We start from the raw sequence: 12,737 nt of genomic DNA on the forward strand, positions 1-12,737 counted from the left end.
GTGCGTGGGTGGGAGACCTGCGAAAGATTCTCCGATCCCAAAGTCAGTTGAGAGCAATGGCGTTTTTCTATCGAACAGTAATAAATGTGCAGTAAATGCAACCTATCTACCACTCACCCTGGATCTGTATTTATAGTTTTCGCTATGGGCTTGGGATTAGTGAAAAGTTAATCACAGTCCAAATTCAGCCCAATAGCTTTTAACCTCAACTTACCTTAAACCTGGTTAATTAGCAGCATGGTCGGCCGGTCTCCCAAAGTTTGGCTTTTCAGCCAGCCAATCCCTATAGGCGGCATGGTTAGCAGGCGGTATGACCAGCCGGCCTCATCACTGTTTATCCAAATGACGAGGGGCAAGGTTGCGCGATCGCAGACGTACGGACGTCCGGCTTGGCGCGCCGAATCCTCGATGATGAACCGAAGAGTAGCGTGTTTGGTCTATTGTGGACGTCCGACCTATCTGACGTTCGGTCCCTACTGGTACAAAAACCATTTTACCAAAATAGAATCAAATCATTTGAGTTAACCCGTATCAAATTATTTAGTTTACCCATATCAAATCATTTGCATTTACGTTCACACACCCATTGTCATGTTGTCTAGGAAACAAACTCATTTTTGGACACTCATTGTCCAGGTTGTCTTGAACAAAATAGTTTTTAAAATAAGATTGGTAAACTCATGAACTCATCTCGGCCAGACTGGGAAGCTTGCCTCGCAAATTAGGGTTCGTTGTTTTGATCTCTAATCACCACCTTCTGTTGTTCTATTCTCCGTATATACCTTGCTGTCATCTATCATCGTACTCTATAGGTTCTCTTGCCATTCTCTTTACTCACGGTTGCAGTTTTCTCCACTCACGGTTCTGATATGCTCGCATATATATAAAATAAATGTGTTAATTTTAATTGCTCTAGCTTCGGTTTAATTCATTACTACGCATATATCCCCTTCTTACTGATAACATACGTTTAAAGATGAACTCATTGAACTTCAATCATAGTTACATGGGCAAAATAAATAACGATGTGAAAACAAAAAATAGAGAACAATCAAAACGTTTTCTTCGCTACCTCACAAAAATGGTTCCCAACAATTGTCTCCCTTCCCACATATCTAAATTGTTTTAGGGTTCTTATAGCTGCTGCAGGTGTTTCCTGTGATGTGTCTTGCCTGCGTTCAACTGAGATGGGGGGCAGGTGGGACGTCAAGGGTGATTCCTGCTTGGATTTGGCCCCATCCAATAAGACGCCAATGCTTCTCAACACGTCGACTAAGTGCTATCTTCTCACCCTTGCTAGTGCACACAGGGGATGTAAGTTGCAACTTCGCCAAGTCATTCTTCACAGCAATTACTCTAGCCCCCGTTGACATTGATCCTATGTTCAACATTAGCATCTCTCCTTTCGCCAGTTTCGATACCTTCCCCTGTCTCTCAGACCCTTTTGTTCGGACGCCAAGAAGCCGTCTAAGAAGGAAAAAGTTTACCTGCACGACCAATACAGAACAAGGTTCAGAAGAAATAAAGGTGTTACAAAGATCTTTATCATAACTCATCTTATTAATTGTAAAACTCAAACTTGATTGATAACTCAACTCATTAGTGGCAGCAAACACAAATGGCAATTAAGAATAACTTACCTCGAGTTCAACAAAAACCTCAGGTAGGGATCCAACCTCTCCAAGAACTTGACCTACCAGCCTATCAGCTCGTGTCAGTGTGGGATCCATCGTTGTCCCAACACCAATTAGGCCTCCAGGTACAGCAAATTGAAGCTCATTTTGTTCAGCATACAATGAAACTATTCTTGAGTATATTGGTGTGCATCGGATATTTCCACTCTCATCTTTCACCACAATCCCAGGTCGAACTTCAATGAATTGATTCACCTTCAAAACACCCTGTAAAGAAAAATTTGTCAGGCGAGTCTATCCTTGGTCTTTTAAACCACGCCACACATACTAGACAGGGTTAATTTCATTTGTTGACTTCGGTTTAAAAATAAAACTAGCATGTATTAAACATCATATAAGTTACGCGTTCCAGACATCATCAGTGATTTTAATATCTTCATGGACAACAGTACAAAATCAAGTATGACTTATAGGAAATTGACCAAAAGACTTACCCTCAGAATGCTTCCACCAGCTACACCTCCTTTTATTTCATCAACCTCAAAACCAGGTTTATTGACATCAAACGACCGGATCACGATCATATTGGGTGGAGAAACAAAGTTCCTCTCAGGGATTGGGATCTTCTTCACAATATACTCACACACAACATCAATATTATACTTTAACTGTGCTGAAATGGGTACTACTGGTGCACCATCAGCAACGGTTCCCTGGTAAGTCACAAAAAAATAAAACAATTATCATGTAGGTTATAGAAAAGGAATCCACTTGTGTAAAAGAAATCTCTTCAAAGAAACTTACCTGTATAAACTTTGAAATTGCTTCATGCTGATTGATTGCCACATTTTCCTGAATCAAGTCAACCTTGTTCTGAAGGATTATTATATGCTGTAGACGCATAATTTCCACAGCAGCTAAGTGCTCAGAGGTTTGTGGTTGTGGGCAGCTTTCATTAGCAGCTATGAGTAGTAAAGCTCCATCCATGATTGCTGCTCCATTAAGCATAGTAGCCATGAGAATATCATGTCCCTACAGAAATTGGTAAAGTAAAAACAAATATCTCACTTGTGATATGCACTACACATAATAAAAAGCAACCCTAAATAATAATGCAAATCCAGGACTTTACTGGACAATCCACAAATGAAACATGTCTCAGCAATTTCATCTTGCTGTTTTCAAACCCTGGCACATCACACATAGGACTATCTTCTTTCCCACTTCCAAAAGCCCTGTAAGAAAATTTGATCAGCTCACCAAAAAGTAAAAAATAACCTGATATCATAATGGCAAATGTAAAAATAAACACTCACTTGTAGCACATAGGCCTTGAACACCGTTCATCTTCACACTTGTATATTTTTGCATTTGCATAGCCAAGCTTGATTGTAATGTTACGCTCCAACTCATTTTTGAAACGCACAGTCTGCACAATATACGTGGAAACAATAGGTCAACAGTGTAAATATCCAAATATAAGAGAAATGTGTGTTAAGAATAAAATATGGTATGTTAATGTGTAATCCTGCCTTTTAAAACAGAAGATGAACAAAAAGGTAAAAAAAAAATTGATCTAAATGCTGTCAAACAACCCCATTCTTTCTCTACATAGAGATAACCACTTCCTAGAGGAAGGCTTCCATCAAACAGAAAAGATAACCCAAGTCAGGCTTCCATATAAAAATATAATTTATCCTTGACAAACTAAAATATACATATTGAACTTGAGATTAAAAACAGAAAAATATAATTTTAGTGGACTGTTGGACCCTTCTCATGTTTTACTATTTATACTGATAAAAAGTTGTTACAATAGAGAGGACTTGATCAACACATCTGCGAATTGGTCATTTGATCCAACAAACTCACTACATATTTCTTTTGTCAACAACTTTTCAAGAACAAAATGACAATCAATTTCTATATGTTTAGTTCTTTTGCGAAACACTAGATTTGATGCAATGTGGAGAGTAACTTGATTATCGCAATACATCTTCATAGTCTAGATGTCACAAAGGTTAGCTCTTGAAGGAACTGCTTCACCCATATAAGTTCACACGTTAGTGACACCAATGACCTATATATACCTTCAGCTATTGATCAGGCCACTACATTTTGTTTCTTTCTTTTCCATGAAATAATTTTTCCTCCAAGGAACTGACTAACCACTCAAACTGCAATAGACGAACTTACCCAATCTACGTCACAGTACCTAGAGACCTAAATGCTTCCTCTATCTTCATATAACAATCCTTGCCGAGAGCCTTTTTGAGGTACCTTAAAATGTGAATGATGACTGATAAGTCCTTTAAGGTGTATGCTAGGAAGAAGGTTCAAAATCAGAAGTTTCATGACAGTTAAGGGTAGTTGGGCAGTTTAGGGCAGTTTAAGGGTGGTTAAAGGTAGTTATTAAGTTTAGTAAGGGTTATCTTTTAAAGATTCAACTTCCAAGAACATCATCAGTTCTTCCACAGCTGATTGGGCTTCAATCATGAAGAATACCATATCATGGTCTATCATTTAGAGAGATACAAGCTTATTTGTAGAATAGTAGAAACGTTGGATATCATTGGCTAGATGTTTTGAGCTTTCTTCCAAAAGGAGTGACATATTTTGAAAGCTCTACGAGACATCAAAAGTCTTGGTTTCACAAATTGCCACAACAGGCACACTATTGGAAATCTTCTTGTTTCCGTTGTTCAGTTTTTTCAGCAAGCACATGGCTACCATCTTTGCTCTAGGTGGTCATGATGTCCTTGGCCAAGAAACCACATTTCAACAATAGCAAACCAAGATAGATCATTTTTCCCATTTAGCTTCTGAGAAGTAATGAAGAGACTTCCAGAGAATGAAATAACACTTCCAATAGCTATCTCTGATCAAGAGAACAAAAACACGGTGAAGAGATGCTAAAACAACAAGGGAAAATGAAAACCCTAGGGTGACTTCCACAAGGGTGGCTTCTGAACTTCACTGAAATGAAGCTTTAAGGGTCAGAACAGAGAAAATGGGGTCTAGCAACAACCATGGAGGTGGTGTAGTGACGTTCAGAAGAACGAAGACAGCACGCACTTGGTTGCAGCAATAGAGATGACGCATGTGGCTAATAGTGGCGGCAAATTGGCCCTCGACACCAATAGGGTTGGTCGTCATTTGGAGTGGTGATCCAAATCCAATGCTCACCAGACGAAACTGCAATGACGGACAGCTGCGAACGATGATTGGATGGCAACGAACCGGCACAGAATAGTGGTTGACAATGTTGGATAGTTTCAAAAGGCAGTGGGTAGCTGTAGATAAAGGTGGACAGAAGCTGGACAATCGCAAACAGTGATGACTAGTGCTGGCGGATAAAACAAGACAGAAACCTGAGCAGGATCGACCCTTTCTAATATCAACTTAGGATTAAAAATAGAGAAATATTATTTTAGAGGGTTGTTGGACCCTTCTCATGTTCTACTATTTATATTGATAAAAAGTTGATACATTAGGGAGATGGAAGGTCAAGAGACTATCTTAGACAGCTAATAAATAGAGATAACCCACACACCACTCGCTACTTTAGTCCTTCTGACTTCACTAATCATAAATAGACATAATAATTATTCCAATAGAAACAAACCCACCAGCCATGTTTTACAAGCTGCATGTACACACGTACCTAGGTTAACTAAATATATAAATCATCAGAAATAACAAGAATTAAAATAATGAGAAAATGGTTGTTCTGTCCATTGGAAAAAAATACATCAATAATCTATGTTTAAATGGGTTCCTGATAAAAAACCATTCCTGAACATCATGCTCCATGGATTATATACATCCATTGTCAGTTATATAGTTACACACTACAATCCTCAACTCTACTACCCAACAAAAGAAGAGTATTAGTAAAAACCTCGGTCCCACAACAATTAGAGATAGGGTCAAAATATGGTACATAAGTGGGGACAACCTTCAAATTATAAACTGATTTTGCAGGATTGATTTAAACTTAAATCACTTTGTTAGACAACATCAGAGTCTATCCTAAATCGATTAAAAGGGTCACTCACCATGTTATACCCGAACCAAGCCCAATGATAGACAGGAAGTGGTGTATTGAGAAAAACTCAAGTCTCATTGACTATAGATATGGGGGCAATCCTCACCGTATAAACAGGTTTTATACTGTTCAGCTAAACCTAAATCACTTTGTAAGAAAGAGAAACATTCCAAGACAAAAGAATACCTGGACACCTGAAATTGCTTTCACAACTGTTGACTTGCCATGTGCCACATGACCAATAGTGCCTATCAGGATGCAATTCGATACATCAATATCAACCGTCACAGATGGAAAAGAAGCTTACAGAATTGAAGTTGTAAAGTTAAATTTTCATGTGGCATCAGTGTAATAATTTCTACAATGCCAACCAATTAGAAAACACCTGTATGACTTTCAAAATATTTTTTAAAAAAGTAAACAGTTTTAACATTCATCGCAATCTACAATTGGATGGTTAAAACTTTTACACCATCAGTGCATTTTAATTACATTCTAAGTGCTAAATCAAAAAATCACAAAATGTGAGAAAATATTACCAATATTAATAGTAGCTTGCCGAGATATGACTTCTGGTGAAAGTGGATGCAACTTTGTCACATCCAACTTACTCAGGTCTTGTTCCATCAAACCCTTCCGCGACATTTTGACAGCTTCCAATGGGATCTTATGTGGTGAAACTAATTTATGACTTGACAACAAAACTATCTGCAGGCATATATCGTACACGACAACAAAAAACCAGCATCAGAATCTACAATTTATATTCTTTTTCTCAAAGTATGTATATAATATGTTGGACAGGATATAATTCTCTAATGCCTTATCCTAACACAATCCCTCATCGGGTAAAATATGTATGCTACACGCAGATTCATTATTTTATCAACAAATAAAATGAAATATTTCAAGTGTCCAAAATAATATTGTCCTAAGTTTGTCGGTATAATTTTCTAATATAACAAAATGATGCACAAAAACCCCTAAATTTGTGGCATTTATGAATAGATTGTTCAACTTTAAGTTAAGGCAGCAAAGCCCTATAATTATAGCTTTTCTACATAAAATAATCTTTTTTTGCAAGAAACATGAGTAGATTGCCGATTGAAAAACTTAAGCCTGTGAGTGAGGGTAAAGATTACTTGAGATTAGAACAGAAAATATATTTCTAGAGGGCTTGAGAGATCCCTCTCACTATCTTCTATATATAATGAAAATACAAAAGTACATGAAATAGCAAGGGACTGCTCTAGACTCCTAGGTGCAGAACTAGGTACAACAAATAAATGATTTAGCAAACTCTAGGCTTAATGATGATACATATATATAATTATTCTAACAAGATTAATTTACTAAAACAAAAACTTAAGCTTTTGAAAATAGACTGGAATCAATATAATTCTCCATTCTCTTTTTGCACAATTTCAATTTCCAACAGCAATTAACATTGAGCAACAACATAGTTGATAAACATTGTTAACTTTCAGACAAATCATAGCCTCAAATAACATCTAATGTGCTCCAATTCTACCAACAGAAGACATCACCATAGTGTTCAAAGTTTGATGACCCATATAGTAAAATAAAGCCCATGTCAATGAAAATGAGCTTGAGCTATAGCTCAAAACGTTCAATCAATGGGAGTAACAGGTGCTAGGACAAAAATAGAATACATTACATACAAAATGTTCTGAAAAAATCCATTGACGATATGACATAGCCACTAATAACACTCTTTTCACATTCACCCATAACCTTCATACCACGCATATAGGCCCATTGTTAGCAGCTCATACTACCCAGATCCTCTCCACCACTAAGGCACCAACCCACACCTACTCGCTTGTGTATCCATATCTATTATATCTATTATGCGCAGTTTCTTATGTAATATCCGGACGACAGAGTCTATTGGAGTAGTATAAATATGTTTCAAATAACACAGAGAGTAAATACGGAAAAATCAGCTCAAGGCAGCCAAAATTCAAAATGGTAAATTTAGACAAAGCTCTCGACTAAAGTAGCAACTATATCTAGGGTTTAGGGTTATACGGAAGAACATTTACCACTGTGTGGTAGGTAATGCAGAATGTACAAGCATGCTATTAGGATTTTACACATATCTACGGTTTCATATTAGATTAGGGTTATGCATTTAATCATCTAGGATTCTAATCTTTGGGGTAACAAATTTAAAAACACTGTATGTTATAAAGAAAATTTGCATAATTAATTATAACCACACCACCCTTTCCTCAAAGAGGACCTAAATCCAAAAAAATCAGAGGCATAATTAGCACTAACAATAGAACAATAAGCATAGAGCACTCCTTTTGACACATACACCGATAAACATAAAAACACAGCAAAAAATAGTATTTGACATGTTATCAAACTAGCTTGTGAACTCCTAAACTCGTTCGAGTTTACGTTCCCACACCGATTACCGAGTCGACTCGGAAGCAAACTCGTTTAGGGAACAGGATCGGTAGGATCGCTGTGAACTCGGTGAGTTCGGCCAAACTCGCGAGCTTGCAATCGAGTTGGCGAGTCCAGAGGAGATTTCTTTTTAACCCAAACGACGCCATGGATCGTCATTTCTTGTGCAGAAATTTAAAAAAAAAAAACTCACTGCGATTAGGTTCGTTCTTCTCCTTCACCTCGCGGATTAGGGTTCGCCGTTGTCTATATTCGCCGCTGCTCGTCGTTCTATTCTCCGGTCACGCCAAACTCATCGTCGTTTAGCTGCGTGTTGGCGCGTCGTGCTCTGCTCTTTCGTCCTGCACTCTGGTCGCAATTCTCTCTGCTCTCCGTTCTCGCCACTCTCGGTTGCAGTTCTCTCCGCTGGCCGTTCTGATCTGCTCGCGTGGTGTTCTGCTCATTGGATTAGAAAGCATTTTTGAACTTTTTTTTTAATAATTGTTTTCCCACAAATTAATTCATTAATTAAATTCCTCTTATCCCGATAAAATTTGGTATTTGCAATTAAGATAGCTAATATATATATATATATATATATATATATATATATATATATATATATATATATATATATATATATTAAGCATTACACCTAAAACAAGTTTGGAAATAACGTATTATAATAATTTATAAAAAACGACTTATGTCTTTATTATTAAAATTACAATACTTAATATTTATAATTTGATATAATATTTCTCATTCATGTTAAATTTAAATGTTTAAAATATAGTACTTAATATTATAATTATTATTTGAAAATAATTATATTATTTTTTATATATATGGAGTGTACAATTAAGTAATAATTATAAACTTATTTATGAATTCAAATAAATAAAGATAAAAAAATAAATACAAAAAGAGAGGATAAAAGAAGAGAAAAGAGGAACTATAATAAAAAGAAAAAAACGACCGAAAGAGAGATGAGAAAAAAGAATAAGAAAAGAGCAAACTAGAAGGAAGAAGTCATATTAAGGATGACATGTCACTCAAAGCACCTTTCATTCTCTCAATAATAATACTAATTGAAATTAGGATGTAAAGGGAAATCTTTTGAGCCTTAAACTTTTCTCCATTCATTAATTACTTTTTCCTCATTCCACAAAATTGTTTAACTTTACATTATCCTCAATTATTTTAAACTCTTCACTTGAGTGTTACACTGAGTTACAACTAACTCAATTTGGGTCCAAACACTTTTATGAAGTGGACTTTATAAATTGTCAAGAAAATTCTTTCAAAAAGCCTTCTTCTAGAATTTCATTAAAATATACTTTGTCTAGAATCCAAAAACTTACTAAAACTTTTGTTTGATGATTATTGCAAACATATTTTTGACTAATGAGGGAATAGATAACTTTTGTTGTGGGCCTTAATAAACCTTTTTTATTTAAGGACATATCCTCTTCAAGAGGGAGGGGACGAGGGCTTGCAGCATGGGGCAATGGTTAGGTCTATTTTAGTTTCTATGCTTATAAATATATAAATAAAAGTAGAAATTGAATATGATTAGTCTTCTTGTGGGCATTGTATTTATAGTACATGAATGTGATATTGATATTAATTGTCATGTTCAGATATGAATGATTAATTGAACTGATCTATGCTTGTTTGAATTCAATGGACTACCGAAGTTGGTTTTTGCTATGGCATATTAATCTGATATTTAGTAGTTCATGTTATGATATTGAAAATGATTCAATTTCCTTTGTCATTCATTATATATGATCAATAGAATAAACTGATGTGCATACCTTACTCTTGAATATTGACATTGTATGGTATAAAGAAAGATGTTTCTACAGGTTTTAATCCAAGTGAGAAGGGTTCTGATATCAACACAATCAATTTATATGCTTTTACAGATTTTTAATGGATTAAGTAGAGAGCAAAATCGATTAATTGACCATTTATGCAAATTTTAACTATAATTAGTTAGGTGACCAGTTATGGTTAAATGTACATCTAATGGCTATATTTGATCTACTGCATAAGTCTAAATTGTCATTAGATACATGTTTTGAGTACAATGCACATGATATGATTTGTTCAATTTAAACTCACACTAAATTTCATTGTACATTGTGATATATGAATCACTTTGATTCAATTCAAGCATTTATATCTTTGTTGCATAACTTTGCTAGTATACATCATATTTTTTCTACCTGATGCATAATAGTTGTGCTATAAATACTATGTGCTTAAATTTGCAAATTATACTTGCATTAAGTATTAAAAAGGGTACTTGATATCATTGTAATATCATACACTAATGCAGAATTGGCCTTTAACGTCATCTCGTAGACGTCGGTCCACCAAATAACCAACTTAAATTATTGACCGGTGGCATTTTCGTAAATAAGTGGGCATATAGACGTCTAATAAGAGGGCCCCAATGTCTATAATATTATAGACGTCGGGGCCCCTCCTAGCAGACATCTATATGGCTGACAAGGTAGGTGAGAAGTTATTTTTTTCCGCCATATAGACGTTTGTTATGAGGGGCCCCGACGTTTATAATATTATAGACGTCGGGGCCCCTCTTAACGGACGTCTATATGCTTGACAGGGTAGGTGAAACATTCACCTAGACGTCGGGACCCCTTAAACCGACGCTTATAAGCCCCGTGAATATGAATTTTTAAATCAGAAAGACGTCATATTAGTGAGGGCCCCGACGTCTATACTATTATAGATGTCGGACCCCCTAGTGCCCGACGTCTATAACCTATTATACAGGAAAACGCGAACCCGCGGGGAGTTACGCTCACTGTTCATCGTCTTCCTCGCGTTTTCTATCTAAGGCGTTGCATATCCATGTAGGTTTTCTCTCTTTTGGACTGTTTAAATTTACTTTTACTCCGATTAAATTACTCTTTCATGAAATATCATCCATTTGAACCGATTAAAATTCGTTTTCATTGCGTTTTGGTGCAGTTTCTAGCGTGTGCTTGGGCGACGTTTGTGACTCTTTTTGGCCTACGATTTTGGACGTGCATTACTCCATTTCCCTCCATTGCTTTTTTAATTTTCTAGAAAGGTTAGTTGCTTTGTTGAAAACTTTTGTTGTATGCATGTTATTGGCTTTTGTGTATGCATTTTATTGGCTTTTGCGTATGCATATTTTTGGCATTTAGGTATGCATGTGTTATTGGCTTTTAGGTATGCATGTGTTATTGGCTTTTGAATATGCATGTGATAGTTGTGTTATTATAATTGGCATGTTAGGTTATAAGTATGAAATCATTGACTGAAACTTAGTTCCCGTTTGAAATTTAACACAAACGATTAATCTTTTAATCGTTTGTATTAAATTTTGAATTATCCGATTGGACAGTTTGGGAAAATTATTTTTCATAATTTGCTATAACATGTACATTGGAGTTTATGGATAAGATTAATAAAATTTCGGTTCAATATTTGTGTTGTTCTCTGAATGCATATTTGATTGTGGTCATCCTTGACTACTCTCATTTCGTGTATTTCGGAGACCAATGCGAAATATTGTCGAAATCTTATCAGATTTATGATGTAAACTTCTTTGCATGTGTCTTAGCAATTTATGAAAAATAATTTTTCTGAATGGGTAGAGCCTAACCTTATGAGAGTTAAAAAACTGAAACTGATGAAGTATGTTAAGAACATAGTATGGATCGAAGTTGGATGAATGAACGTCGCATCAGTGAAAAATATGAGAAGGGTGTTTCGGAGTTCTTGCAATATGTTGAACAAAATGCTAAGTCTGTGAACGGGACATATTTTTGTCCTTGTGTTCGTTGTCTTAATCAAATACGGCAAGACTTAGGCAATGTGCATGATCACCTATTCATGTTCGGCATAATGAGAACTTATACCGTTTGGACTTGGCATGGAGAACTACTGGACCAGCCTACCACGTCACGAGGAACAAATTATGTGAAAGAATGGATGAGTGATCATTTAGAGGACATGATATGTGATGTCGATGAAGATAATTTTGGAAAAGGTCATTGATGGGTAGGTGTTGTTATATGTAAAAGTTCATTAAATTTTACTTAATTAGTTAACTAACTATATGTGATTCGTGATAGGTCGCACTGGCAGCTGATGGTCATTATTCCCAAACAATGTAAAATTATATGGTTTTGTTCGCTACACAGGAAGATGAAAAATGACTTGAGAACTGTGAAACCCTTAATAATTAGCCTAAATTAATCCTGACATCTCACCATTAATGCTTGCCACCTCATTCCCAGCCATTAAAACCCACTCCCTAAACTGATCCTATCCCTCTCTGACGTGCACGAAGAACCACGCTCATCATTCTCTGAAACACGCATCACGTTACACACTCAGTGCATTAAAACGCACTAAACTCTGCATGCAAGCATGCCACTTGTCACGTTGGAAGTTTCTGAAATCAGAATGGGGGTTGCAGGTGTCCGAAAATGAGACGCTCACTCGTCTGGAATTTGAAGGAACAAAAGTAATTTTCGAAAACCTTTCCGCTCACCTGCATCAGTCATCTTCTTCCTCAGAAAACCAACCTTTCATTTTCTCCAACTTCTCTCTAGAAACCCTAAACTTCT

The 12,737-nt window shown here is 36.1% G+C and overlaps 1 protein-coding gene across 1 annotated transcript; it reads right to left on the bottom strand.

The window, feature by feature from the left end:
* Positions 1 to 965: 965 nt before the first annotated feature.
* On the bottom strand, positions 966 to 8,575 carry LOC124838240 (uncharacterized). The gene is made up of 9 exons (XM_088094505.1): positions 8,315 to 8,575; positions 6,222 to 6,390; positions 5,869 to 5,930; positions 2,951 to 3,063; positions 2,767 to 2,869; positions 2,439 to 2,666; positions 2,129 to 2,347; positions 1,641 to 1,901; positions 966 to 1,487 (listed from the first exon to the last, which is right to left on the bottom strand). The coding sequence occupies exons 2-9, from the start codon at positions 6,325 to 6,327 to the stop codon at positions 1,179 to 1,181; spliced, it is 1,401 nt and encodes a 466-aa protein (XP_087950631.1). The 5' UTR covers positions 6,328 to 6,390; positions 8,315 to 8,575; the 3' UTR covers positions 966 to 1,178.
* Between the last annotated feature and the right edge of the window lie 4,162 nt (positions 8,576 to 12,737).

This window comes from Vigna umbellata, chromosome 7 (assembly GCF_029865625.1).
Source record: "Vigna umbellata cultivar VRB3 chromosome 7, Vumbellata_1.0, whole genome shotgun sequence".
Lineage (NCBI taxonomy): Eukaryota > Viridiplantae > Streptophyta > Magnoliopsida > Fabales > Fabaceae > Vigna > Vigna umbellata.

Bases quoted from the DNA above. Each gene is read 5' to 3' on its own strand.
- LOC124838240 (XM_088094505.1), bottom strand. From the start codon at position 6,327: ATGTCGCGGAAGGGTTTGATGGAACAAGACCTGAGTAAGTTGGATGTG. The intron at 5,931-6,221 runs GTAATATTTTCT...GCATCCTGATAG, and splicing joins GCAAGCTACTATTAATATTG to GCACTATTGGTCATGTGGCA. The intron at 1,488-1,640 runs GTAAGTTATTCT...TTGGTCGTGCAG, and splicing joins AGGTTTTTGTTGAACTCGAG to GTAAACTTTTTCCTTCTTAG.